The 26,388-nt window shown below is 43.4% G+C and overlaps 1 protein-coding gene across 4 annotated transcripts in view; it reads left to right on the top strand.

The window, feature by feature from the left end:
• Window positions 1-483: 483 nt before the first annotated feature.
• The window catches only part of LOC308577290 (zona pellucida sperm-binding protein 2-like), a 39,959-nt gene continuing 14,054 nt past the window's right edge, over window positions 484-26,388 (top strand). Inside the window, exons 1-12 of one of the 4 annotated variants that reach the window (XM_081177346.1) lie at window positions 484-664; window positions 2,274-2,332; window positions 4,250-4,342; window positions 4,794-4,918; window positions 6,242-6,388; window positions 7,103-7,198; window positions 7,312-7,479; window positions 8,163-8,259; window positions 15,473-15,696; window positions 23,106-23,259; window positions 24,309-24,520; window positions 25,194-25,311. In XM_081177346.1, the coding sequence (XP_081033472.1) occupies window positions 639-664; window positions 2,274-2,332; window positions 4,250-4,342; window positions 4,794-4,918; window positions 6,242-6,388; window positions 7,103-7,198; window positions 7,312-7,479; window positions 8,163-8,259; window positions 15,473-15,696; window positions 23,106-23,259; window positions 24,309-24,520; window positions 25,194-25,311 (1,519 nt within the window). In that variant the 5' untranslated portion in view covers window positions 484-638. Of the gene's footprint in view, window positions 665-2,273; window positions 2,333-4,249; window positions 4,343-4,793; window positions 4,919-6,241; window positions 6,389-7,102; window positions 7,199-7,311; window positions 7,480-8,162; window positions 8,260-15,472; window positions 15,697-23,105; window positions 23,260-24,308; window positions 24,521-25,193; window positions 25,312-26,388 lie in introns of those variants that run through there. The other 3 variants (XM_081177344.1, XM_081177343.1, XM_081177345.1) reach the window with 3 other exon arrangements.

The raw sequence follows: 26,388 nt of genomic DNA, 5'->3' as shown, positions 1-26,388 counted from the left end.
GGAATCCTGAGGAATCCTTTAGCAGTAACGGATTAATAGGGTTCTGCTCTTCAACAGTTGCATTAAGTGAAGACTGTGAGATACTCAGAGATTGTTCTTAGGTGCAGCAGTTTTTAAATGATGTGTACAGCCCCAGAAATGATTTCAGTGAAGGGTGGCCTAAAAAGGTCAAATGAAGAAGATGTATGGTTCGAATGCAGTTGAAGGACTGGTTGGTGAAACGCTTGGAATTCTTTTCTGATTTGTTAGCTGAGGGTGAATATGGACAGGGCAGGAAAGACAACAGGCAGCTGCTGGAGGAAGCTTGTGTTTTGAAATACTGTAAGCCCCCCCCCCTCCCTCCTGGGCCACATGGAGGCGAAGGAGGACAGGGGAGCAACTCTTTCCCATGCGGGGCTGCCTGGGTGAAAACCAGACCAGGTGGGACGGAGATGCTGCCCGCGGGCTCCCCGCTAGGGTCACACCCCCCCCCCCCAAGGAAAAGGGCAGCTGCCCGCCCCCTCCTGTCCGGCCAGCGCCTCTCCTGCGCGGGCGGGGCAGCTGCTAATTGGGCGCAGCTGGGCGGGCGCGGAGCCCTTGAAAGGCGCGCGGGGCGCGGCGGCGGCGGAGGGTCGGGGACGCCTTGCTAGTCCGGCAAGATGGGGAGCTGGAGCCCCGCGGCCAGGTGAGTCGGCGGGGAGGGGCAGGTGAGAGAGAGGGGCGCTTCTGGTACTGGAATGAGCGGCCAGCAAGGTTTCCTGCGCGGGGGCCGCCCGGTGCAAACTCCCCTCCACGGATAAAGGAGGTTTCCTGTTGAACCTACTGGCTGTAGGGCTGCCCCCAGGAGTCCCGTTGCCTTCCGCACCCCCGCTGCTTCTACTCCGGGAAGCCACGGCCAGTCGGTTCAGACAGACAGAAGCGTTTTTGTTAAAGCGAGACTCCCTGGCCAGGCAGGCGATGCTATTATGTACATCTGACTACACTGGTTTTCTAGCCTGCTCTTTCTTAAAGTCGTCTTGATTTCTATGTTTTCACTAGGTTTTTCACTTATGGAAACTGTTCTGATATATTTGTGATTAAGCTGCAAATAACTCTTGCAGGTCAGGCGCTACATCCTCCATACACCTGTGGTCTCCAACCATCGCAGGGCGCTCTGCCTTCTCTCCCTCTCCACTATTGGCAGCCTCTGGTGGCTGCCTCACCTTGCCTAATGGCTGGGCCACTGGCTAAGGCTCAGTATTCTCGTGGGTATGTGTAGCAACTGGGGTGGGGAGAGTGTCCTAGCCTGGAACACCTTAGGCTTCTCTACTCCACAGACTATGTTTTCCTCCCAGCTGGCTGCTCTTTTCACACCCTCCCACCCCAGACTCCCCAACCCCGAGAGAAAGAGGAGACAGCCCATTGGGCATGCTCCAGATTAATAGAAAACTTCGTTAGCAAAGATGCCCGAGCAAAACTCTTCCAGATTTGGAAGCCATCTTGGGATTCATCTAGTCAATGCCCTCTGCTCAGTTCAGGAAACTTGCAGCTGGTATCCCTGGCAGGTGGATGCCAAGCCTCTACTCAGTGCAGGATTTAGGGCAGTGCGGGTGGTTCCTTTGCACAGGACACCAAGCCAAGGAGACACACAAGAACAACAACAAAAACAACCAAAAAAATCTTTGTTTATATGGGGACCAACTCAAAATTAGGCCCCAGCCAGACAGGCAATTGAGTTGCCACAATTATGATGTAGTGCACTTGAGAGCATGCACAGAGCATGTGAGAGCAAGGATGGCATGAAAATAATATTTAGGGGGGTGCCAGAATTTGCCCTCCCTCAGGGCACCATATTACCAAAGTCTGCCCCTGCTGTGCTTAAGTACTTCCAGTGAAGGAGATGTTGCCATCTTAAGAAAGCAACATCTCCAAACATGTAGCTGAAATCTGTTCCCTTGCTACTTCTGCGCCTATAGTTTTGCTTCTACCCTTCTGGAGCAACAGTAAAGATGCAGAACCATCTTTGGTGTTATCTCCCTTTGGCTCCCCCACTCTTGTTCCGTGTTTTGCCAGGTTTCTGATAGCTGAGGCAGTTTAAGATTAAATTACAAGAAAAGAAAAGAAAAGAAAAGAAAAGAAAAGAAAAGAAAAGAAAAGAAGGGAAAGGGAATCATAGAATCATAGAGTTGGAAGAGACCACAAGGGCCATCGAGTCCAACAAGGGAAAGGGAATAGTGACAGTCTGGGAGCAACCTAGGAAAGGCTTCCACTGTTTGCAGGCAGCGTCAACCACTGTTCCATGATTCTCTTTTCAGGTTGCTGCTTCTTGGCTTTCTGGCTCCTGGAGTGTGCTTTCAATTTGTTCCTGTAGCAGGTAAAAACCACTTGGCTAGGTGAATATAATGCCTAATGTGTTTTTCAAAGCTTTTGCATGCCCTTGATTTCCTTCTTGTTGTGAACAGTCTGTTAATAGGGAAGGAAGAAGGTACATCATTTTCCTCTTTAAAGAAGGTGTGTCCCACTCTTGAACGGCTTATTCATGCAAAGTAAACAGGACAGGAGTTGGCGGCTCGGCCCTTTTCCAGGCGTCTGTCTGCCATGGAGTGGATGATCATAATACTTGCAGCTCCTGTCATGGGTTGGCCAAGATTTGACAGTTGCTGGGTGAGCCCAGACCCATTGAGAGCCACCCAGCTGGAGGCAATGCTACTCTTTGCACTTGGGACACTAGCATACTCTAAGTTAGCATATACAGTGGTACCTCGGGTTACATACGCTTCAGGTCACAGACTCCGCAAACCCAGAAATAGTACCTCGGATTAAGAACTTTGCTTCAGGATGAGAACAGAAATCGTGAGGCGGCGGCACAGCGGCAGCAGGAGGCCCCATTAGCTAAAGTGGTGCTTCAGGTTAAGAACAGTTTCAAGGTTAAGAACGGACCTCCAGAACGAATTAAGTACTTAACCTGAGGTACCACTGTACTGCTTGCTAACATCTGACTTATTGAGGCCCTGAGAGCAATGCAGAAAAGAGTACATCATGAATAAATACACCATCTGCTGCCACAAGGGACCTGAGTACATTTAATTCAGTGAGTTTTTGCCCACCAAAGTTTACAATGAGAACCTGTGGCCCTCTGCATGTTGCTTGACCACAACCCCCATCATCCCTGACACTGGCCATGCTGGCTGCACCTTGTCAGTGGGTGGAATCCAACTTCCAGAGGGTGGCAGGTTCTCCACTGCTGGCTCAGGGCATATTTTTAGTCTTGAAGACTTGCGTTGAAGAGAAGTCTACCGATTGCTGTAGAAGCAAAGGATGCAAGTCCTTACGAATTGATCTGTTCCCTCTTTATGTGGCACTCTTAACTGAACTTCTACAATGTTTCCACTCCTACCCCAAGCCCATCCTACTTAACTGGCTGCATTTCTTTTTCTTCCCCTGCCCATTCGCAAAATAGCCCCTGCAGCCTGGCTCCTTTTGCCCCCCTCCTCAAATAGCAAGACCAGCATTTCTCAAACTTGGGTCTCCAGCTGCTTTTGGACTACAGCTCCCATCTTCCCTAGCTAGCAAGACCAGTAGTCAGGGATTACTGTACTTCACAAAAATGGATCTAGTGCTGATCCTGCTTTCTGTCTTCCCACAAGAGGAGGAAACTCAGTGGGTGCATTATATATCATGGGAGAGCCCTGGCGCTGCTGTGTAAAAAGACTAGGCAATCTTCCACCCAGTTCATGTGGCCAGGGAGGAGGAGAACTGAAGTTCACAGGGCGGGCAACACAGAAGTCAACCCTAGGAGCAAATCAGTTTCCTATCTTGGCTCTTTGTCTTGGAGAAAGAGTCCATGCTGGTCCTTCTGGAGTAGACATTCTGGAAACCCTTTGGAATGTTATTGTCAACCTGGAGCATAAAACACAGCTGTGAACAGATGGAGATAAAGAAAGACTTATTGAAGAACAGCAACATGAAAACAAGATTTGGCTGTCATTAAGTGGGCTACTGTTAGATGCCGCTGGAGGGAATTAGGGCTGCCACCTTTTGAACTCCCCTCTGGCTGTTCCTCTTTGTTCTTGTTTAGAGGGTGCAGTCGTAGGATGGAGGGCAAGGGAAGGGAAATGAGGAGCAAGCCCGTATAGATGTGTTGAGCATCCCCAAGAGGCTCAACCTGATACTGGGACCATGGCTTGGGAACCATTTAGGAGTTTTGCTCCCATGTTGACTTGAGCCTGATAGAAGGTCGGTGCCCAGTTTGCTAACAACTTTGATTTTTTGTTATCTCCTTGCCCTTCAGATCAGGTTAACGTGCAGTGTCTAGGCAGCCTTGCCCGACTCCGATTGAGTTCAGCCTATTTCCAAAACAAGTACATCAGCTTTGCTGCCATTGGTGAGTTCAGTTTCTTTTCCTGCTTTTGATGAAGAGAAGACTTGGGCGTTGTTCTACATGTAACATTCTTTCTTTCACCTTTGGAGAGGGGGGTGCATGGGTCCCGCATGTGCGCCTTAACCAGGTTCTGGCCAGTGGCCAGATGTTTGCTTTGCTTCACTGGCTTGAGACAACCTCTCCAGAGATGCATTGGCTGATATCATCACTGAGGGTTGCAAGACTATGTTTCCTGGTGACTCTTGTTAGCATGCAAAGCCCAACTGGCCAACTATCGAGTATCTGGTGCCACAGCCTGTAGGTGCCTCTTGTCCCACAGTCAGACGTTTGCAGCAGGGTCTCAGTGAGGTATGTTAAAGAATGAAATATTAATGCACACAATGCTGTTGTGGGTAACTATTCTGAAGCGATTTCCCTTTCCCTCATCTAATGATCTACATTCTTGTCCTTCCAGACCAGTTTGGCAGGCCCTGGCCTATAGACGAGGTCCAGTCAGCAAAATGTGGATACACCATTTCCCAAGACGTTTGGGGGAATATAGAGCTCCGTGCCTCGCTGCTTGGCTGTTATACTCTGATGGTGGGATATAGGGCTAAGCTGTATGCTGCAGGGATTGTGAAGAGGCTTCTGGACTGTTTGTGGGAAGCTGTCTTAATGCTCAAAACAAACTGTTTTGCACAGCGGTGAGGAGCCGCCAACATAATGAGGCCTGGCGTGGGTCCCAGTTTGGCCTGTGAGGTGATTCCCCCACAAAACACACCCACTTGCCCCCATGCCTGATGTCATCTATGATGTCATGTGTGGACATAGTCCAAAAGGAACAGCTGGGTCCTTAAAGCCATTTCCCCCATTGTTCCTTTGCAAATGGAGTTCCTTGATACTGCTGACTGACGCTGACAGGAAGGCCCACTGGGATGGGCAGCACTAGGGCATTCTCCATTGACTCTTGAGGCAGAGTGGATTGAAGCCTAGGCAATGCTGACAGCCTGTGAGAGACTTGGGGACGTTTCAGATCAAAAGGGCAAGGCACTATGAAGCACTGAGGCCTTAATTTACCATTCAGATGGCCCAGAGCATGCAGAACTACCTCCCGCCAGAGCTGTGCTATCTGCTTGCTCTGACCAAAGCGGCTGAACCTGTGTGATGGCCTTTGAATTCTGCATCTGAGTCTGTGCAGTGCCTGGAACCCATAAGTCTTCCTGATGGGAGTGAAAGTTATGGGCAGAAGTATGTGCTTAATCATGGAGACTGCTAGAAGAAGGTGACAGAGTTGGGACATAAGGCAGTCACTGTTCCTGGTCTTAGGAGCATCTTAAAGTTGGATCTGCATGCAATGCCCTGTAGCTTCCATGAGGACTAGCAATTTAAAACAAGCAGGAGAATACAAAGAATACAAACAAGGGTGCCATCTAGGGAGGGGGGTCGTTGTATTCTGTTTCAGGCCACCTGTGGTTAGTCCTCAGGAACACCTCGACATCTAGTTATTCCACTAGGTGTACGAAGCTAAGCACAGCTAACTGAAAGCAGGTGCTTTTTAATCTCTTAAAATTTGAAAATATCCACAAATAAATGTTGTGTCAAGTTCATTTTAGTAGGCATTTCTTAATGCAGTGTCTATAAATTCCTTCAGCCGCTTTCCTTTTAAACACCCTTGGAAACATATGCCAGTCCTTGACCTGCCCCAAACACTGTCTTGTGGCTAGGGCCTCTCTCTCCAGCCAAACTGACAACTTTCCCTCTTGCTGGATTGCAGACATTCTAGCAGCTTTGTTCTCTGAGCAGCTGGAATGTTTGTTACATATTTAATCCAGCTCATCCTATACTGCGGGAGGAACACTTCCACCACCGCAAGCATAACCCTTAATGCAGGTTAACTGTTGGTCCTCTTCTTCCCACATTCAGGATGACCAGCACTTCACTTTGAACATCCAGATAACAGCAGCGACAGACCCTGGGATGCAGCATACGGTGGTGCTTAATGTTCCAGTGAGCTGCTCATATGGCCCGTGGCAGCCTCGAGAAATAGTCTGTGAGGCAAACTATATGGAGGTAAATTTTTATATTAGGGAGCCAAGCAGCATTTTGAAATGCATGAGAGGCGTACCTTGAGATCAAGAAGCCAAGTCTCTGAGCAGGAAGACTTTCACTTCCTAGAGCAGGAGGTTGCAGACACAGTGTACAGATTCCCCCAATGAACCTTGGCACTGTAGTTCTTTTTTTTTAAGGTGATGGGAATTGTAGCTCTGTGAGGGGTAAACTACAGTTCCCAGGATTCTTTGGGGAAAACCATGTGCTTTGAATGTATGGGGTGTACACAGCCTGTATTTACAGTGTACACTAAAATGCTCTTGAACCTCTCTGACTCTGCTTATGTCATGTGTGAAAGTTGATCTGGGAGTAGAATGTGGAGGAAAAATTGTGTGTTCCAGATGCACATGGGGAGAGGTGGGTGGCAGTCTTAAAGGTTAGAAACAAATATGAGATGCCAAAAATAATTTGAGGTATACACTTCAAAGGCCAGGAGCCTTGCTCCTTGATTTCATGTCTGTTGCCAGAAGAAGCAAAAATGTTTAGTTGGCAAATCCTAATTGCAAAGTGTGGGTGGGTGGGTGGGTGGGTGTGTGTGTGGGTGAGAGAGAGAGAGAGAGAGAGAGAGAGAGAGAGAGAGAGAGAGAGAGACTCGGATAAGGCATGTGGGAGATCCTGTACAGAGAGTAGCTGTGAAGTCTCTCCCAATTACAATGTCCCCTTTCCCCACTCAAGGTCTCTGTAAGAAGGAACGTACCACCAATCCCAGATGGCTTTCTTCAAGATCAACCTGCAGGTCCCCCTGAGGACTGGGCTGCTGCCTTTCCGGAGGTATCTCTCTCCTTTGCCACAACTGAGAAAGAACTGGGGGGCAACAGACTTCCCTATGGGAGGTTATTTTAAAACTCTGAAATTATTTCTTCCCTCTCCTCCCTCCCCCATAGGCTGTCGCAGGGGCCTCCTCCATCTGGCAAATCGTCTTTCACATGGATGCCAGGAGGAAGGCTATGCGGGTGGAAGAAGCTCATGCTGCTGGCTATGGAGTCAACACCACAGACACGAGGATTGTGCTCAGGGCTCCCTACAATGCCACTGAGGCTCAGAAGGTGGAGGTAAGTGCATAACCCCCCCCCCCAAATAAGAAGGTGCATGTCAGAAGGAAACAGCAAGAGCTTGAATGGTTTGTAGAATTAAGAGTTGTATTTTTGTGTGTGTGTCTTTACACTGCTTTGATGGCCTCAAGCTGTAAAGCAACTTATAAAATTGTAAAGTAAAAACAAAACTTGCATAAGATAAATTTTGCACATATATTTACCTTGATCCCTTCAGCATGGAGCATCCCTGGCATGGCCAGGGACACCTGTGTCTTTTTGAGCTTGGAAAATGTGCACTTTAGTAATGAGAAATGTAGTGGGTGGGTAGCATGTAGTCAGCAGAATGCCTTGGCTAGGAAGTCTCTCTGAGTGTTAGATGATATATTTCTGCAACTGAAGTAGAAAAGTGGGAGTAGTACTAATGATGGTGATGGAAGCTAGACCCTTGACCAGGGCTTTATGTAGACTCATTATCTGTACTAACTTGGCATGAATGGATTTGAACTGAGCAACAAGAGGTGCTGAACTATTTGGCCAACATAAATGATGCAAACTAAGCGCAATTTAAATGGCATGTGCCTAATTCTGCAATGCCATTGAAAATAACTCTGCTTTTGCTAGTTCACGGGAAAAGGGACTGAGCTGTGAGGCACTGAAACATGAGAAATGGCAGAGACAGGAGCTGCTGCTTCTGTTTTCAGGTCAATGGGATTCCCTTCTCCTCTGTGAGGTCCAGCACCTACTACAAGCAGCGCTGGATGCTCCTAATGGTGGACACAGCAGTGACCTGCCCTATAGGTATGTAAACAAGGGGGTCTGTCTTTTGGGCTGTAGACCCCTTAAGCCCACAAGAGTTTCCATGCTTTGGATTCCCTCCTTGATGGGAATTCAAAACAGTTGCATTGAAAGGTGAACCTACCTTCTTCACATCTTCTGAAACAATATGAAAACAAACACAGCTATACTTAAAAAATTGCTTCTCTGAATTTTGCAGTACAGTTCTTCAGACAAGTAAGGTGTACAGCATTGCTTATACTGGGGATAAAGTGTGTATAAACATTCATATTAGTGAAAATTGGGGGGGGGGGGAATGACTCACTGCCAGAACTCACTGGAACTCAGTTGAAGCTCTACTCAGGTTGGTGCCATTGCAATTGTACAAGAACAAGGTGAATGCTGAACGATTTTCATGTGGACTTAGCCTTTCCCTTTTTTATCTTTTGCAAACTAATGTTGAGAACTAAATTTGAGGTTAGAAAAATGAGAAACAAATGACTTATTCACGCATTCCCTCCACTCTTTCCAGGCACAGTCTGTAATTTAAAGCTCTGTGTCTGAGTGCCCCCCCCCTTTCTTTTTTTGTTCTGGAGCTTTCCCTGTGAAAACCCAATCATAAAGCTCAGTCAGAGCAAATGGTCAATCTGCAGAAAATCAGAACTGACATTTGCTTGAATTCAGCTTTAAATAGTGGGTTTTTGCGGGGGGGGGGGGAGCTCTTGGACATGGAGCATTGAAGCAAGGACCTCTGCTAGACTTTAGAAAGAGCAAAAGGCAAGTAAGTGGATTCAGCCCCAAGAGGAGCCAAAACTGGCATGTTCCTCCATCCACTGACAAGCTGTTTGCTTAACATTCATCCTGGTTTGCTTGCACAAAAAGGTTATGTAGAGGTTAGATTACATGCCGTCTCTGTCATTCTGATTTGTTTGCTGGGTAGTTATTTGCCAATGAGCATCCAACCTGCATTCATTCCAATTTGCTTGCAGTATGTCTTCCTGTTGCTCATTCATTCATCCGACACTTCAGTGCCTTTCTCTGTCACTTTCTTTTTTTATATAAATTTTTTATTGGTTTTACAAAATTTTAGAAAACAGACAAACACTTAAAAAGACAAACATACATGTATAATTTCATAGCATATTTTCATAAACCTCTTTTCTAGGGCTTCCCCATACCCCCCCTTTCTGCATCCCAATGTCCATAATTTTATAGCAACTCCCAATTGTTGCTTTCCAACCTCTGTCATCTTAGTCATCTCTATATTCTGACCTTATATCACTGTATCCCTTTGTTTCTGAGAACCACAACACTTTAACATTCATTAAGTTTATAATAGTCCTTAAGATAACTTTTGAATTTTCTCCATTCTTCTTCCACCGTCTCTTTTCCTTGGTCACGGATTCTGCCTGTCATCTCGGCCAATGTCATATAGTCCATCACTTTCATCTGCCATTCTTCCAGAGTGGGTAGATCTTGTGTCTTCCAATACTTTGCGATAAGTATTCTTGCTGCTGTTGTAGCGTACATAAAAAAAGTTCTATCCCTCTTTGACACCAATTGGCCGACAATGCCCAAGAGAAAGGCCTCTGGTTTTTTGGGAAAAGTACATTTAAGTACCTTTTTCATTTCATTATAGATCATTTCCCAGAAAGCCTTAATCTTCGGGCATGTCCACCAAAGGTGATAGAAGGTACCTTCAGTCTCTTTACATTTCCAACATTTGTTATCGGGCAAATGATAAATTTTTGCCAGCTTGACTGGGGTCATGTACCACCTATAGACCATTTTCATAATGTTTTCCTTTAAGGCATTACATGCCGTGAATTTAATACCGGTGTTCCATAACCATTCCCAGTCAGCTGACATAATGTTATGACCAACATCCTGTGCCCACTTAATCATAACCGATTTGACTGTTTCGTCCTGTGTATTCCATTTCAGCAACAAGTTATACATTCTGGATGAATTCTTAGTATTGGGTTCTAACAATTCAGTCTCTAGTTTTGATTTTTCCACCTGAAAGCCAATTTTCCTATCCTGTTTGAAAAACTCCATTATTTGATGATACTGAAACCAATTTTGTACTTTATGTTTCAATTTCTCATGACTTTGTAATTTCAACTTATCTCCATCCTGTTCCAAAATTTCCCAATACTTCGGCCATCCGACCTCCATATTGAGTTTCTTCACTGCCTTGGCCTCCACTGGTGATACCCATCTAGGGGTTTTGTTTTCCAACAGATCTTTATATCTTATCCAAACATTAAACAATGCTTTTCTAACAATATGATTTTTAAAGGCACTATGCAGCTTGATTTTGTCATACCATAGATATGCATGCCAACCGAAAGCATTGTTAAAACCTTCCAGATCCAAAATGTCTGTGTTCTCGAGGAGCATCCATTCTTTCAGCCAGCAAAAAGCTGCTGCCTCATAATACAATTTTAAGTCCGGCAGGGCAAAACCCCCTCTTTCTTTAGCGTCTGTCAATATTTTAAATTTAATTCTGGGCTTTTTGCCCTGCCAGACAAATTTTGAAATATCTTTCTGCCACCTCTTGAAACATTCCATTTTATCAAGAATCTGCAAGGTCTGAAACAAAAATAACATTCTAGGCAATACATTCATTTTAATCACTGCAATTCGGCCTAACATTGACAATTTCAAATTTGACCATATTTCTAGATCTTTTTTAATCTCTGACCAACATTTTTCATAGTTGTCCTTATACAAATTCACATTTTTAGATGTCAAATAAACCCCTAGGTATTTCACCTTCTTGACCACCGTCAACCCTGTCTCCTCTTGGAATTTCTCTTTTTCCGTATCTGTTAAATTTTTTCCTAAAACTTTGGTTTTTTGTTTGTTCAACTTAAAACCAGCTACCTGGCCAAACTGTTGGATTATTTCTAGAACCCTTTTCGTACTAGTGTTTGGCTCTTGCAAAGTCAATACTAGGTCATCTGCAAATGCTCTTAACTTGTAATGTTTAGCTCCGACCTGCACTCCTTTAACCTGCTGGTCATTCCTAATCATATTCAGCAACACCTCCAGAACTGAAATGAAGAGTAATGGGGAAATTGGGCACCCCTGTCGTGTTCCTTTTTCTATCTTAAGTTCCTCAGTTACTGCATTATTTACAATCAATTTAGCTTTTTGTTCAGAATATATTGCAGCCATACCATTCTCAAAACCTTGGCCTACCCCCATCCCATGAAGATTCTTTGTCATAAAGCTCCAAGAAATATTGTCAAAGGCTTTCTCCGCGTCCACAAAAATCAGTACTGCTTTAGTATTTATATTCACCTCTAGCTTTTCCAAAATGTCTATTATGTTCCTTACATTATCTGCTCGGTGTCTTTTTGGGAGAAAGCCTGCTTGGTCCCTATGAATCATCTCCATCAGCATTTTTTTAAATCTTTTTGCCAGAATGTCTGCAAAAATTTTGTAATCCACATTAAGTAGTGATATTGGGCGGTAGTTCTTCAGTTGAGTCTTTTCAGTCTCTGTCTTTGGTATGAGTGAAATATATGCTTCTTTCCACGATTCAGGTGCCCTTTTTCCCTCAAGAATCTCATTACAGACTTCTTTTAGTGGTTGAGTCAACCATTCCTTCAACGATTTGTAGTATCTGGAAGTCAGTCCATCTGGTCCTGGAGATTTGCCCAATTGCATATTCTGAATGGCAGCCTCTATCTCTTGTTCTGTTATTCTCTGGTTCAGATCCATCTTACTTTGATGAGAGATTTTTTGTAATCCATATTTATCAAGGAATTTGTCTATATCTTCTTCATTTTGCGGGCCTTGAGTATAAAGTTTTTTAAAATAACTCAAGAAACAATTTCTAATTTCATTAGGTTTAGATATATTCTTTCCATCCACTTCTAGGCTTGTAACTGTATTTAATTTCTGCCTTTTCTTCAATTGCCATGCCAGAAGTTTGCCACATTTATTTGCTGATTCAAATGTCTTTTGTTTCATTTGCTTTATCTTCCATTCAATCTCTTGGTTCATCAATTCCATATATTGTGTTTGATATAACTTAATCTCTCTTAAGATCTCCTGGGACTTTGGTTTTACTCTTAATTTTTTCTCTCCTTCCTTTATCTTTTCCAAAATCTTTTCTTTTTTCTCATTTTGTTTTTTCCTCTTTATTGAGTTTTGTTGAATCAAGAAGCCTCGCATCACCGCTTTACTTGCGTCCCAGATCACTCTTTTCTCCACGTCAGCCCTCAGATTTATTTCAAAATAGTCTTTTAAAGTTTTTTGGGCCTTGATAAGGATCTCCTTGTCTCGAAAGAGGGTGTCATTCATTCTCCATCTAAATTGACCAGTTGTTGTAAGTTTCATTTCCATCTTCACGGCGTTATGGTCGGAGCAAGTTTTTGGGCAGATTTCTACCTTCTTAATCTTTGGAGCCATACCACTAGTAATCCAGATTTGATCAATTCTGGTCCAGGTCATCATTGCTTGGGAGAAAAAGGTTCCCTCTCTCTCCAGAGGGTTCCTTGTTCTCCATATATCTATCAAGTCCATGTTTTCCATCATTTCAAAAAAGGTCCTAGGAAGTCTCCCTTCCTTGGTAACTGTTAGTCTTTGTGCCTTGTCCATGTTGGTGGAGACCACACCATTCATGTCTCCCATAATTATCATATTGTAATCCAAATAGTCCGTCAGAGTTTCATGAAGTCTCTTGAAGAAGTCAGATTTACCTTCATTTGGTGCATAGATTCCAACAACTAAAAGTTTTTCTCCTTGTACTTGTATCTCCGCTGCCAAATATCTCCCTTGCTCATCTTTGAACATCATTTTTGGGGCCCATTTCTCTTTCACATATATCACAACTCCTCTTTTTTTAACTTTGTCTGATGAGATAAATTCTTGTCCTAGTCTTTTGTTTGTAAGTAATCTCCTGTGAGCTCTGGTTATGTGGGTTTCTTGTAGACATATCAAGTCCAGTTGTTCTCTGTTCAAAATGTGAAATACTTGTCTTCTCTTCAAAGGCCCATTGAGCCCATTACAATTCCAGCTAAGGAATTGCAGAGCCATCTTGTTATTTTTCTGACACTCCTCCAACAGCTCCAAGTTGTTGCTCTTCTTCTGATGGTGGTGGTTTTTGTCCAAGCGAGAAATTCAGAATGTCTAATGCTCTCCTCTGTTCTGCAATTGGGTCCACAGTCCCCTTCTGCAGGTCCTCTTGATTTCTTCCCAAAAATTTGTCTTTGTCCTGAATTGTCTTTATTTTCACCTTCTTTCCCTTGTAATCAAAAGACAGTCCTTGTGGGAATTCCCACCTGAAGCGGATGGAGTTTTTCTTTAACAGAAGAGCTAAATCCTTGTAGAAGTTTCTTAAATCCAAGATATATTTTGGGATGTCTTTAAAAATCTGTACAGCTGAGTTTCCAATTTGCAAGGCCTTTTCAAAGTGTAGTCCTAATATTTTGTCTCTTTCTTCCTTAGATCTAAATGTAATCAAGCAGTCTCTCGGGGTCTTTCTGTCCTGCTTTTTGCCCAGTCTAAAAGCTGTTGTAATTTTGAATTCGTCTTCCTCCAAATCCCAGCAGTCAACAAACTCCCGTGTTAAGTACTCCGCAAGATTGTCTCTTTCATTCTCTGGGATCAATCTCAATTTCAAATTTCTCTCTTTTCTCTGTAATTCCCACAGAGCCAAAGTTGCGTCATGCTCATGGACCTTCTTGGCAATCGGCTCTAAATTCTCTTGGGTCTCTCCAGCAATAGCTCTCGCTTCTTCGGCAATTTTACGTGTAGTAGAATTTTCCTCCACCAATTTGTTTATAGATTCTGTATTCTGGTCTAGTCTTACTGATATTTCTGTTAATTTTTGTGTATTTTCTGAAGTCTGTTTTGTCAGAGACTCCAGAGATTGATTTACCTTGAGCAGGGCTTCTGTCACGGCTTCCATAGAAACAGCTGTCACTTTTTCTTGTCCTGTTGTTCCTGCAAGTCCGGCAGTTACGCCTGAGACTGAGCCTCTTTTCTTTGTCTGTTGTTGCTGCAGCTGTTGCTGTTGTTGTTGCTTGGTCTTGGCTCTTGTGACTATCTCCTCTTGTGAGCCACTCATGTCAAGGTCGTTTCCCACGGGAGCTGTTCCCCACTGGAAAATTCCACTGTCTTAAGCCGTGCCAACCTTTACTTTACCCTCTAGGGGGAGCAAATCAAAATGGCCAAATATAAAATGTCCAAGTACAGAGGCAAAGAGAATCTCCAAAAACGTAGAAGAGAGAGAAAGAGAGAAATTAAAGCAAATGTAGCTGGAGGCTTGTAGCTGCAAATTGCCACAGTTTTCCAGTAGATACTGTTTCGTCTTACTCTGATGTACTGTAACCAAACAATACGGAAACTTTGTATCACAGTGTAACTTTCACAGGAAAAAGTCAGTTCAGTGTCCTATTGTCCTAAAAGGCAGACCGTTTCCTGCTCTTAAATAACTGAGGCAGCAGAGGATTTTTCTTTTAAATAAATCATGCAGTTACCAAAGTCTCTTTCGCCTCCCCTCTGCCCTGCTAGCTAGAGGGGAGATCTAAAGTCCAAATGTCAGGTTTAATTAAATAAGAACAAAGTTTTGACGGATGCAGCTTTAAAGTTCCGTTGCTTTCACTTTCATGCAGTCGGGGGGAGGCAGACTTCCTTGATTTTAACCTCCCCGCTTTCAGCCAAATCTCCAAATTTTAGATCCAAATAAAAGTTCCGTTTTACTCACGGGTTTTTTCTGTCCGTAATTTACAGGAAGGAATCGGCGCTCTCCACTAATAGCGACGCGGCTTCACCCTGCGGGCTGGGTAGCGATTCTCAGCACCGCGCTCCCCCGATGTCGTTCCAGAGCCTTTAAAAAGGCTCTTTCTGCGGTAAAGGGGGGCGCTTTTGGTGCCCACCGAATCTCCTCGTTCACAGGCTTCCGCGCCTGTGATTTTAGGGGTCCCCCGCTTGCCGTAGCGGGACAGACCCGAACTCGCAGGTCAGTCCTCCGGAGCTCGGAAAAAGGACCGCCATTAGCGCTGGCGCCGACCGGAAGTCCTTTCTCTGTCACTTTCCGACCCTCAAAGAGCCTGTTTCTTTTTCAAAGTGGTTTTGTTGTGCTGGGGCAACAGAACCCTTTAAGCCACTAACTGGGAAGTCTAAACTTCTGGAATGGGCTTCAGTCTCTCCCACAAAAGAGTGACCGTCTGGAGACTCCCTAAGCTTCCCTCTCTCCCTCCTCACTCCCCTCTGCCAGATGGTGTGTACTACTCAAAGGAAACAATTACCTGGACTATTCCCAAGAGCATCCCTCCTCTCCTGGTTGGAGCTGGCATTGTCAAGGAGCTGCAAGTGGACATGGGGGTCAACCTGGACAAACTGTCTACACAAGACATCAGAAGTTGGGGATACTCACTGGCTAGTGACAAGGATGCTATTGTACTAAAGATGCCCATTGGTGCACCGGGTGGTAACTACAAGGTGGGTACGGATGTTGTTCCTGGATGCTTTAGATAATTCAATGGTCTAGCACAAAGTGTTTTTGAATGGGGAGTAATTTGTTAAGTGGCAGGGAGGCAAATGGATGGCCATACATTGCTTCACTCCTAAACTATGTACTCTACAAGAGGGGTGGGCAGAAGGTGGATTGGGATCTACTGGTAGTTTCTGGATTGTTTGTAATGGCTCAGCAGGGGGTTGTCTCACAAGGCATATTCATACAAGGTGTCGATGCCTATATGGGCCATTTTTTTTGTGTGTGCGCCATTGTCAACATATGAGTGCTTTCCATTTTATGCCTCCAAAATCTCAATATTTCTTCATGCCTAGATGGGCTCAGTTCACACTCCGTGCTGCCCCTTTCCCACAATAAGTTCTTCCAACCCCTCTCCCTGCCGGTCAGGAAACCTGGGGTCCATTGTGTCCATGACAGCAGGTATTTGTTTACCAGTATGCATGCACCTTCGTAGTGGAATTGTGCAACAATTTTCCATCAAAGCCAAATTTGAAGCATGACTTTTTTATTTTAAAAAATTGAAATACAAGTTTTTCGGTCTACCAGATTTGCACAAAAGAGCAACTCAAAAGAGAGGTGTGTGTGTTGTTTTCTTTTAAAAAGATATTTATTAAAAGTTTTTAAGATATAACAAGAAAAAAGAAAAATAAACATACAAAATAAAAAACAGTTAAAAACACACATTAATTTTCAATAACATAACTTCCATACACTTATTTCCTCGGACCTCCTCATACCTCCCTTCTTTGTATTCCAGCTCGATTTGTTAGTTCAGCAAATCCTTACCATTAAACTTTTACCCATTTGTGAAACCTCTTTTTTTCATATCTCTTAAAGCATTACAGCTGGAAACCGCTTAGTTTCTATCCAACATCCTTCTAACATTCATTAATTTTACAATGTTTCTGTAAGTAGTCTTTGAATTTCTTCCAGTCTTCCTTCACCAACTCTTCTCCCTGGTCTCGGATTCTGCCAGTCATTTCTGCCAATTCCATGTAGTCAATCACCTTCATCTGCCATTCTTCCAGGGTGGGTAGATCTTGTGTCTTCCAATACTTTGCAATAAGTATTCTTGCTGCTGTTGTTGCATACATAAAAAAAGTTCTGTCCTTCTTTGGCACCAATTGGCCGACAATGCCCAGGAGAAAGGCCTCTGGTTTCTTCAGGAAGGTATATTTAAATACCTTTTTCAGTTCATTATATATCATTTCCCAGAAAGCCTTAATCTTTGGGCACGTCCACCAAAGGTGAAAGAATGTACCTTCCGTTTCTTTACGTTTCCAACATTTGTTATCGGGCAAATGATAGATTTTTGCAAGCTTGACTGGGGTCATGTACCACCTGTATATCATTTTCATAATATTCTCTCTTAAGGCATTACATGCCATAAACTTCATACCTGTAGTCCATAACTGTTCCCAGTCAGCAAACATAATATTATGTCCAACATCCTGTGCCCATTTAATCATAACAGATTTCACCGTTTCATCCTGAGTATTCCATTTCAACAGCAAATTATACATTCTTGAAAGTATCTTAGTATTGGGATCTAGCAATTCTGTTTCCAACTTTGATTTTTCCACCTGGAAGCCAATTTTTTTATCTAAATTGTATACCTCTCTTATTTGGTAATAATGAAGCCAATCTCGCACTCTATCTTTTAATTTCTCAAAACTCTGCAATTTCAATCTATCTCCGTCTTGTTCCAAAATTTCCCAGTATGTCGGCCATTTGGCCTCCATATTGAGCTTTTTCAAAGCTTTTGCTTCCATTGGTGAGAGCCACCTTGGGGTTTTATTTTCCAACAAGTCCTTATATCTTATCCAAACATTAAACAAAGCTTTCCTGACAATATGATTTTTAAATGCTTTATGAGCTTTGACCTTATCATACCATAAATATGCATGCCAACCAAATACATTGTTAAAACCTTCTAAATCTAAAATGTCTGTGTTTTCAAGAAGTAGCCATTCTTTCAACCAGCAAAATGCTGCTGATTCATAGTAAAGTTTAAGGTCTGGCAGGGCAAATCCACCCCTTTCCTTTGCATCTGTCAGTATCTTAAATTTTATTCTGGGCTTCCTGCCCTGCCAGACAAATCTAGAGCTATCTCTCTGCCACCTCTTAAAACAATCCATCTTGTCCACGATTTGCAATGTCTGAAATAAAAACAACATTCTCGGCAGTACATTCATTTTTATCACAGCAATTCGGCCCAACAGTGAAAGCTTCAAATTTGACCAAATTTCTCAATCTTTTTTCACTTCAGTCCAACATTTTTCATAATTATCTTTAAATAAATTCCCATTTTTGGCTGTCATGTTAATCCCCAAATATTTCACTTTCTTTACCAGAGTCAATCCTGTCTCATTCTGAAACCTATCTATTTCAATCGGTGTTAAATTTTTCTCTAAGACCTTGGTTTTTAACTTATTCAGTTTAAAACCAGCCACTTGACCAAATTCCTGAATTAATTCTAAAACCCTTTTAGTACTAGATTCTGGCTCCTGTAACGTCAGTACTAAGTCATCTGCAAATGCTCTCAATTTATATTGTTTAGCTCCGACCTGTATACCTTTAACCAACCGGTCCCTTCTAATCATATTTAGCAGGACCTCCAGGACCGATATGAAAAGCAGTGGGGAGATTGGGCACCCCTGTCGTGTCCCTTTTTCTATTTTAAATTCTTCCGTAACCACATTATTTACAATTAATTTAGCCTTTTGTTCAGAGTATATTGCACCTATACCATTTTCAAAGCCTTGGCCTACCCCCATCCCATGTAGGTTCTTCTTCATGAAACTCCAAGAGATGTTGTCAAAAGCTTTCTCCGCGTCCACAAATATCAAAACTGCTTTAGTGTTTATATTCACTTCTAGTTTTTCCAAAATATCTATTATATTCCTCAAATTATCAGACATGTGTCTTCCTGGGAGAAAGCCCGCTTGGTCTTTATGGATCTCTTCCATCAATACTTTTTTCAATCTCTTGGCCAAAATGTCTGCAAAAAATTTATAATCCACATTAAGTAACGATATAGGGCGGTAGTTCTTGAGCTGAGTCTTTTCAGTCTCTGTTTTCGGTATAAGTGTGATGTACGCCTCTTTCCACAACTCTGGTGCCCTTTTCCCTTCCAGTATTTCATTGCAGACTTCTTTCAAAGGTTGCAATAACCACTCTTTCAAAGATCTATAATATCTAGAAGTCAGCCCATCCGGTCCTGGAGTTTTCCCAATTGCATGTTTTGAATGGCACCTTCTACCTCCTGTTCAGATATTTTATGGTTCAGCATTAACTTGCTTTCTTGAGAGATTTTTTGTAATCCATTTGTCTTCAAAAATTGGTCTATGTCCATTTCTTTCTGTGGCCCTTGCATGTATAATTGTTTAAAATACTTCTGAAAACAATTTTTAATCTCAATTGGATTATGTATATTCTTTCCTTCCACTTCTAAATTTGTAATAGTGTTTGATTTTTGTCTTTTTTTCATTTGCCAGGCCAACAGTTTCCCACATTTATTAGCTGATTCAAATGTTTTTTGTCTCATTTGTTTAATTTTCCATTCTATTTCCTGATTCATTATTTCCATATATTGTACTTGATATAATTTTATTTCTCTCAAAATCTCCTGGGACTTTGGTTTTGCTCTAAATTTCTTCTCATTTTCTTTTATTTTCTCCAGAATTTTATCTTTCTTCTCATTTTGACTTCTCTTCTTTATAGCATTCTGCTGTATCAGAAACCCTCTCATAACAGCTTTGCTTGCGTCCCAGATTACTCTTTTTTCTACATTGGTGTTCATATTTATTTCGAAGTAGTCTCTCAAGGTTTTTGGGGCCTTTTTATACACTTCTTCATCTCTAAATAAGGTGTCATTCATCCTCCATCTGAAGGATCCAGTTGTTATTTGTTTCATCTCCATCCTTACAGCGTTGTGGTCGGAGCAGGTTTTTGGGCAGATTTCTATTTTCCTTATCTTTGGTGCCATTCCTCTAGTTATCCATATTTGGTCAATTCTAGTCCATGTCATCTTGGCTTCAGAAAAGAAAGTTCCCAAAAGAGAGATGTGTGTGTTGTGCCACACAAGGGCAAAGAATGACCAGGCAGGGAGGAGCATGGGTGCCTCTGATCACTGACTTAAAAGTTTTGGGGTGGAATCAATGGGGCCATGCAAGCGCTGTGCTTGAATAAAAGGATGTTGCTCTCATTTCTGAGAGAGAGAAGGTCCTACTTTGTCTTGTTGGGAAAGATCTTCCTTTCTTTTTTTCTGTACATGCAAGGGCAAATATTATTATTTTTATTGTTATTATTAAGATTTTCCAACAAAATTTTCACATACTGTATTTTTCGGCGTATAAGACGACTGGGCATATAAGATGCCCCCCCCCAACTTTTCCAGTTAAAATATAGAGTTTGGGATATACTCGCCGTATAAGACTACCTCTCTTCCAACGCACACCAAATAAAAATTTAAAAAACCAGTCTCCAGTCCAGCTTGGAAATCCGCTCCACTTCCCAGTGGCCGGGAGCTTCTGGGGCCAATTTTCAAGCATATTTCTGCTTCATCTAGAGAGCTTGGTGTCCTCTGATTTAATTTGCTGTCGTTTTATCCTTTGGTGGGGAGTTGCTGCAGGAACTGCTGCTGTAGCCAGAGTATAAGATGACCCCCGACTTTTGAGAAGATTTTCCTGGGTTAAAAAGTAGTCTTATACACCAGAAAATACAGTAATCAATGCTAAAAACAAACACAAATTACATCTTATATTTTCTATTATCCCCCCTCAACTTCCCCCAACTTCCCTTTCTGGTTTATCACATATTCACTTCTTCTGCCTATAATTTTATATACCTTATATATTGAAATTGAAATGATACCTTATTAACATTTTCTTAACATTTTACCCTCATATTTATATTTTCTGTTTATATTGATTAATTGTAAGTGTCTTAATCAAATCCTGCAAGTGAGTCCATTTCAGTGCATTGTTTCTGTATATACATCATAAAAGATTCCTAATCTTTCTTGAAATAATTATTGTCCTTATCTTTAAGTCTCTCCGTCAGCTTTACCATTTCAGCATATTCCTTCAATTTTTCTTGCCAGTGTTCTTTTGTTAGTATTTCATCACTTTTCCATCTTTGAGCTACTAAAATTCTGGCCGCTGTAGTCACATACATTAATAATTTTTTCTTGTCTTTTGGTAAATCTTGACCTAAAATACCTAATAGAAAAGCTTCTGGTTTTTTAACTAATGTTATCTCAAACATTTTTTTCATTTCATTATAAATCAAATCCCAATAATTTTTGTTTTACAATTCCACCACATATGAAAAAGGTACCTTCCTTTTCTTTGCATTTTCAGCACTTGTTAGAGCTTGTTCTAAATATTTTTGCCATTTTTACCAGTGTTATATACCATCTGTACATCATTTTCATATAATTCTTTTAGTAATATACAATCATTAAATTTTAACTTAATTTTCCATAAAAATATTATTTTTAATACATCTGTTTGTGCTAGAGCAGCTCTGCAAAAAAGAAGAAAGAAGCTGATTTTTAAATTTCAAAAAAATAACTACACAGACTACATATTTTCCTTTGGGACAGAAACCAAATGGGAGTAAGGAGTATAGTGCACAGATGACCCCCAGTGAAATGGCACCACACATATAAAAAAACCCCTAACATGCCCAAACAGTGCACATGTGTTTGTCCACCACTGGGTAACATGCACATTTATATTAGCTAGACTGTCCTTATTGGATTATCCTCAGATTCGAAAATCCAGATGTAATGTGAGGAAGTGCAGGCTAAGGTTCAAGGAGGAGGCGGTCATGTGGATGAGACTCAGCTGCTTCAAATCCACATTAAACTCCTGTGTGTGTGATCCTGCAGTTGCCTGACGACAGCAGCCACTAAAAGGCTTTCTTCCATGAAGCAGGCTGATGAGAGAGAGAGGGGAAATCAGTAGTGGATTTTTGTGTGTGAAAATATTGAGTGTGGTTCTGGAATTAGATTACTCCTTGGCATGGAGCATGTGCTTGGAGCCACCCCACTCCTGAATTCTAGAAAGAGAATGTTGCCCTTCTCTATCCTCAGACACTGAGCTCATCTACACTTCCACTTGTTCCGCTGCTTTCACCCAGGAAAACCCGCTGGAGCAAATCTCAGTTAGGTTTTCTACAGATTGATGTTTGCTCCAATTCAGCACTAGAGAGCGGGTTTCCCCCAGGAAAGCAGCGGGACAAACTGAGGACTGCTTGGAGCTGTGATTTCTTGGCATGGGATAAGCAGCCATGTGGACAAGCCCACTGTTTCGCACTTGGCTTTGGTTGGCAGAGCTCTAGAACAGTGTTTCCCAACCTTTTTTGGGCAAAGGCACACTTGTTTGAGGAAAAAAATCTCGCGGCACACCACCATTACAGCCCCGTGACGTCAGCGCGCAGCGTCACGCCGGGAGGGACGCACGAAAGTGAAAGTTTTCAATTTTTTTCCCTCCCCCTTGCCGGGGAACCTCCAAGCTTTGGGGGTGGGGGGGGGAGGAGGCAGCAAAGCGAGGGACTGAGGGACGGCGGCAGCTGAGGCGGCGGCGGCTGTTGTGGTGGTGGCGGCGATAGCGGGCGGAGGAGGGGGCGGCGGCGGGGCCGAGGTGGCCGGCGGCAGCGGGGGAGGCGGCGGCGGGTGGAGCAGGAGGGCGGCCGAGGCCGGTGAGGGAGTAGGGTTGCCCGGGGCTTGAGGAGGCGTCGCTGGGAGTTGCTGCTGCTGTTGTTGTTGCTGCTGCCCGGACATGCCGGCCTCCTCCTCGTCCGCTGTCTCGCGCTCCTCCCTTTTGCACGTGCTGCCCCGCCGCCGCCCCATTGGCTGGGTCCTGTCAGCTGATCCTGTGTTATTTTCTGTGTGTGTGTGTGAGGGGAGAATGGAGAGAGAAACCTCGGCACCACCACCGCGGAGCCGCCCCCGGCTCAACGCGGATCCTCGCCGCCGCCGCCTCTCACCGCCCGACTCGCCCGCCTCCCTCCCACGGCACACCAGCCAACTTCTCACGGCACACTAGTGTGCCGCGGAACACCGGTTGGGAAACACTGCTCTAGAAAAAAGTTATAGAAAAGAACAATGTAGATATGCTCACTCCTGCTGTACAAAATGGTCTTAATGGCACTTTCTTACAAAATGAGGGAGATGAAATGTGTCAAGTGTACACCTGTATTAGAAATCCTTAACAAATCTTAAAGTCCAGAGCCCATGTTTTGGGATTGAAATAGCAACAAGGTGGGAACCTGGGAGACAAGGTTCTCTCACACATCCTGTCACAACATGGCTTGTATTAACATTAGGTCCCTTTAACGATGTCTACTTGTTTATCTCTTGCTCCAGACCTATGTGATTGATGGGAAACCAATGATTACCTACAAAATCGCCCCTTATGTAGAGCATCTGTGGGAAGATGACAAGAGGGGTATTACGAAACATACCATCCTGAAGGATATTAGCACCCCTCTGCAACTTGTGTCGGTCATAGTTACAGATTGTGAGTGTTCATTGTAAATAATAGTTCTATAAAGTTGTTGAAACATTGGTGATGGCTGCTTCACAGACAACTGTGTGTGCTAATAGATGCCTTCTATTCTAGCAAGATCAAATTGCAGAATTCCCCTAGATGTTCTTAACTCTTCAGTGGGAGAGTTAGAGATGGCATCATACTCTTGGTCAAAGAGTACACTGGCTTACAATGTTCGTCTTGAGCACAGGAACCACTTTACTATTGCTGTGTGTGTGTGTGTCTATATGTCTATTCTTGATCCTTGAATTCAGGGAAGAGCTTGTCGCTCCATGGTAGAGCCTTTACATTGAATGCAGACGTTTCCAGGTTCAATCCCTGGCACTTCTGGGTAGGGCTGGACGAGAATCCTGTCTGAAAACCTGAGGAGCTGATGCCAGTCAGTGTACACATTACTAAGCTTGATGGACCAATGATCTTCCTCAGTCCCCTGGGTCCTGCCCACCTGCACTGAAGAGCTGAAGAGCTCAGGGGCAGAGCACATGCATTGCCAAAGGTCCCAGGTTGAAGTGTTAGCATCTCCAGGTAGGACTGGAGAGCCTCTGCCAGTCAGTACAGGGCTATATGGTCCAATTATTGGATTCCATTTTCTTTGTTGGAGGCTAGCTGATTTGCTGCTGGACTTCCCTCAGCCCGCCAGTGGTCAGGGATGCCAGGAGTTGCCAACCTACCACATCTGGACAGCCACAGGTTGACCACCCTTGGTCTTTGAAGGAAGAACATTGGATTGGTGAAGGAATAAACAAATAAGCAAACATGTTCTGTGGGAAGGATGAGCTTTGTTAAATAGGAAAATTGTCTAGCTTACTAACGTCCTGAAAATGTCTGCAAAATGACAACCTTGAAGGATTTATAGAAAGGAGAAGCATCATATACTTGTTGGGGCTTGTTGACAGAACAACTGAGGAAATCCATTAGAGAGCAAATTTAACTCGTAAGCCTGATGAGCAAAATTGATATGGGAAACTGGCCTAGAAAAAGGTTTTGTTTTACAAAAACTATTTCTCTTCTCCGTACAGATACTAATGCCAGTCTCCAGCTCTTCAATGCAACAGTTGGCACCTTCCTGCCAGATGTAGTGCTAGTCAGTATTACTGTGGATGCTTCAGGGCCCTTGCCACTACCTGAGGCTGAGAAGAAGGGCTATAAGATCTATGAAGCTAAGTATTCCAATGGAAGTCGGGGCTATGTGGTACAAGTCCCCTTTGATGCCCCTGGAGTTGGAAGGGAGGTGAGTGCTGCCACCAACCAAGCCTAGTCTGTGGGCTCTTGGAGGGGAGTGTATTGCAGTTGTAAGGGGCAAAGCATAGAGAGTGGAAGTGCTGGTAGTCCTGTTGACTGGGGAACTTCAGAGTTGACATTTAAATAACACTTAAGCACTTGCAGATACATCAACTATACATCCTTAAATCATCTGAGCTAGGAAAACAAATTTTGGCATGACATCCTTGGAAAGGTCTAACTCAAAAGAATATACTTGGGACATGGAGCTTCTTTCATCTAATTCTTTCCACGAGGTTGCATCTCTTCCCCCCTGTATCCTATAACTGAATTGAGACTTGGAAAGGGATGGTGCTTGTTTATGCCTCTGGAACTGCAAAGATGCCTCTCACTCCAAATGTGTATTGTCCCTGCAGTCAATAGCTGATGGGATGGAATATATGGATACCTTCTCTCTGGAGCATATTAAAACTAAAAACACTGCAAGGGTATGAAATCTAGTAGGCCACAATGCATGGTTTGTAGGTTAAAGTGTAGGTGCCTATCATGCCTAGCTTTCATGAGTACAACAGAGCCTCCTTCCCCTGAGAGCTGTTACACTCTAAATGATGGTGATATAATAACAAAGGTTTGTCATGATGCTGAATAACCAGAGCTCACCTTCGCTCAAATTATCTTCCCAGTATGTACCAGATAACATCAGAAGCTACACTACAAACCCCATATTGGGATTCAGTGTGACTCCTCAGGGAGACACCTTTGATGTCCCTGTTCCTCTGACAGCCCTGGTCCAGGATGCAGGTGAGTCGGTTGGAACCAACATTCTTATCACTTTCCATTTTGAATTCAAGAATCGGTTAGTGGAAATGGTGAGCTTAACTTTAGTTGCTGAAGGTTAAATTTTGGGCATCTAGGATTTCACCAGGGTCAGGGAGGGTACTTCTGGTTTGCCTGTAAAGAACACAAATATTTAACTATGAATATTGAATAGCTTGGCATCATTAAAACAGTGGTGACTAAATGGAGAAGTTATGCCAAGGTTTAGATAACTATTTGTATTATTTTGTAATGTTGATGCTTGGTGTAGAGGGTGATTTAGCCTACCTTGAAGTGTTATGGGGAGGAAAAAACGAAAGTGGGGCACTCCAGTTCTCCATCCTGGGCAGCTCCTGGAAGAAAGTTGCAATGTTACAGAATTCTGTGAGCTGCTGAACGTAAGAGGCATCCTCCTGTTGCAGGGGATGCTGGTCCACTAGGGCAGAGGGGACACTGTCCCACTCACCTTAGTCTTCCCTCAGCCAGCCCTCACCTGCCTACAATTGGTGCAGGGGAAGGCCCTGCCTGCCTGCCTGCCTGCCTGCCTGCTTGCTTGTCCTCCTTAGTCTCGGCAGGGAGTAGGATGGGGGTAAAGCTGGAATCAGTTGGCTCTGCTGGTCATTGGCTCTGGTTTCTTCTGCCTTACCAGTCCCAATGGGTGCCAGCCACTATTCTGTTGACTCCTGGAAATATAGCTAAGTACTAGAGTGGCAATTTTCAGTAAATAGAGATTAGTTTCTAGCCTGCAATAATTATTCTAGAAATTGTGCCTAGAAGCATAAAACAAATTGCCCCTTAGAGAGGACTTCTAGGAGAAGGTTGGGCGGGACAAATGGTTGTGGGATTCTTTTGCTCTAGGTAAGGTGAGAATTGATGGCCCTTTTCACTTCATAATCAGTAGCTCTACTTCAAGTACTCTTCAGTGGGCTAGGTGGTAAAAGCATGTTAAATGAACACAGATATGATTTGTCATTGTGTGTGGATCACATTCTGTTTGAGAATCCACAGGGAGCACCTTGTCTTTGTAGGTGCTCCACAACAAAGAGCCTTAACTGTGTGAAT

Source organism: Podarcis bocagei (genome assembly GCF_964188305.1).
Source record: "Podarcis bocagei genome assembly, chromosome: 17".
Lineage (NCBI taxonomy): Eukaryota > Metazoa > Chordata > Lepidosauria > Squamata > Lacertidae > Podarcis > Podarcis bocagei.
The sequence above is the reverse complement of the archived record's forward strand: the minus strand, read 5'-3'. Positions and strand labels throughout refer to the sequence as shown.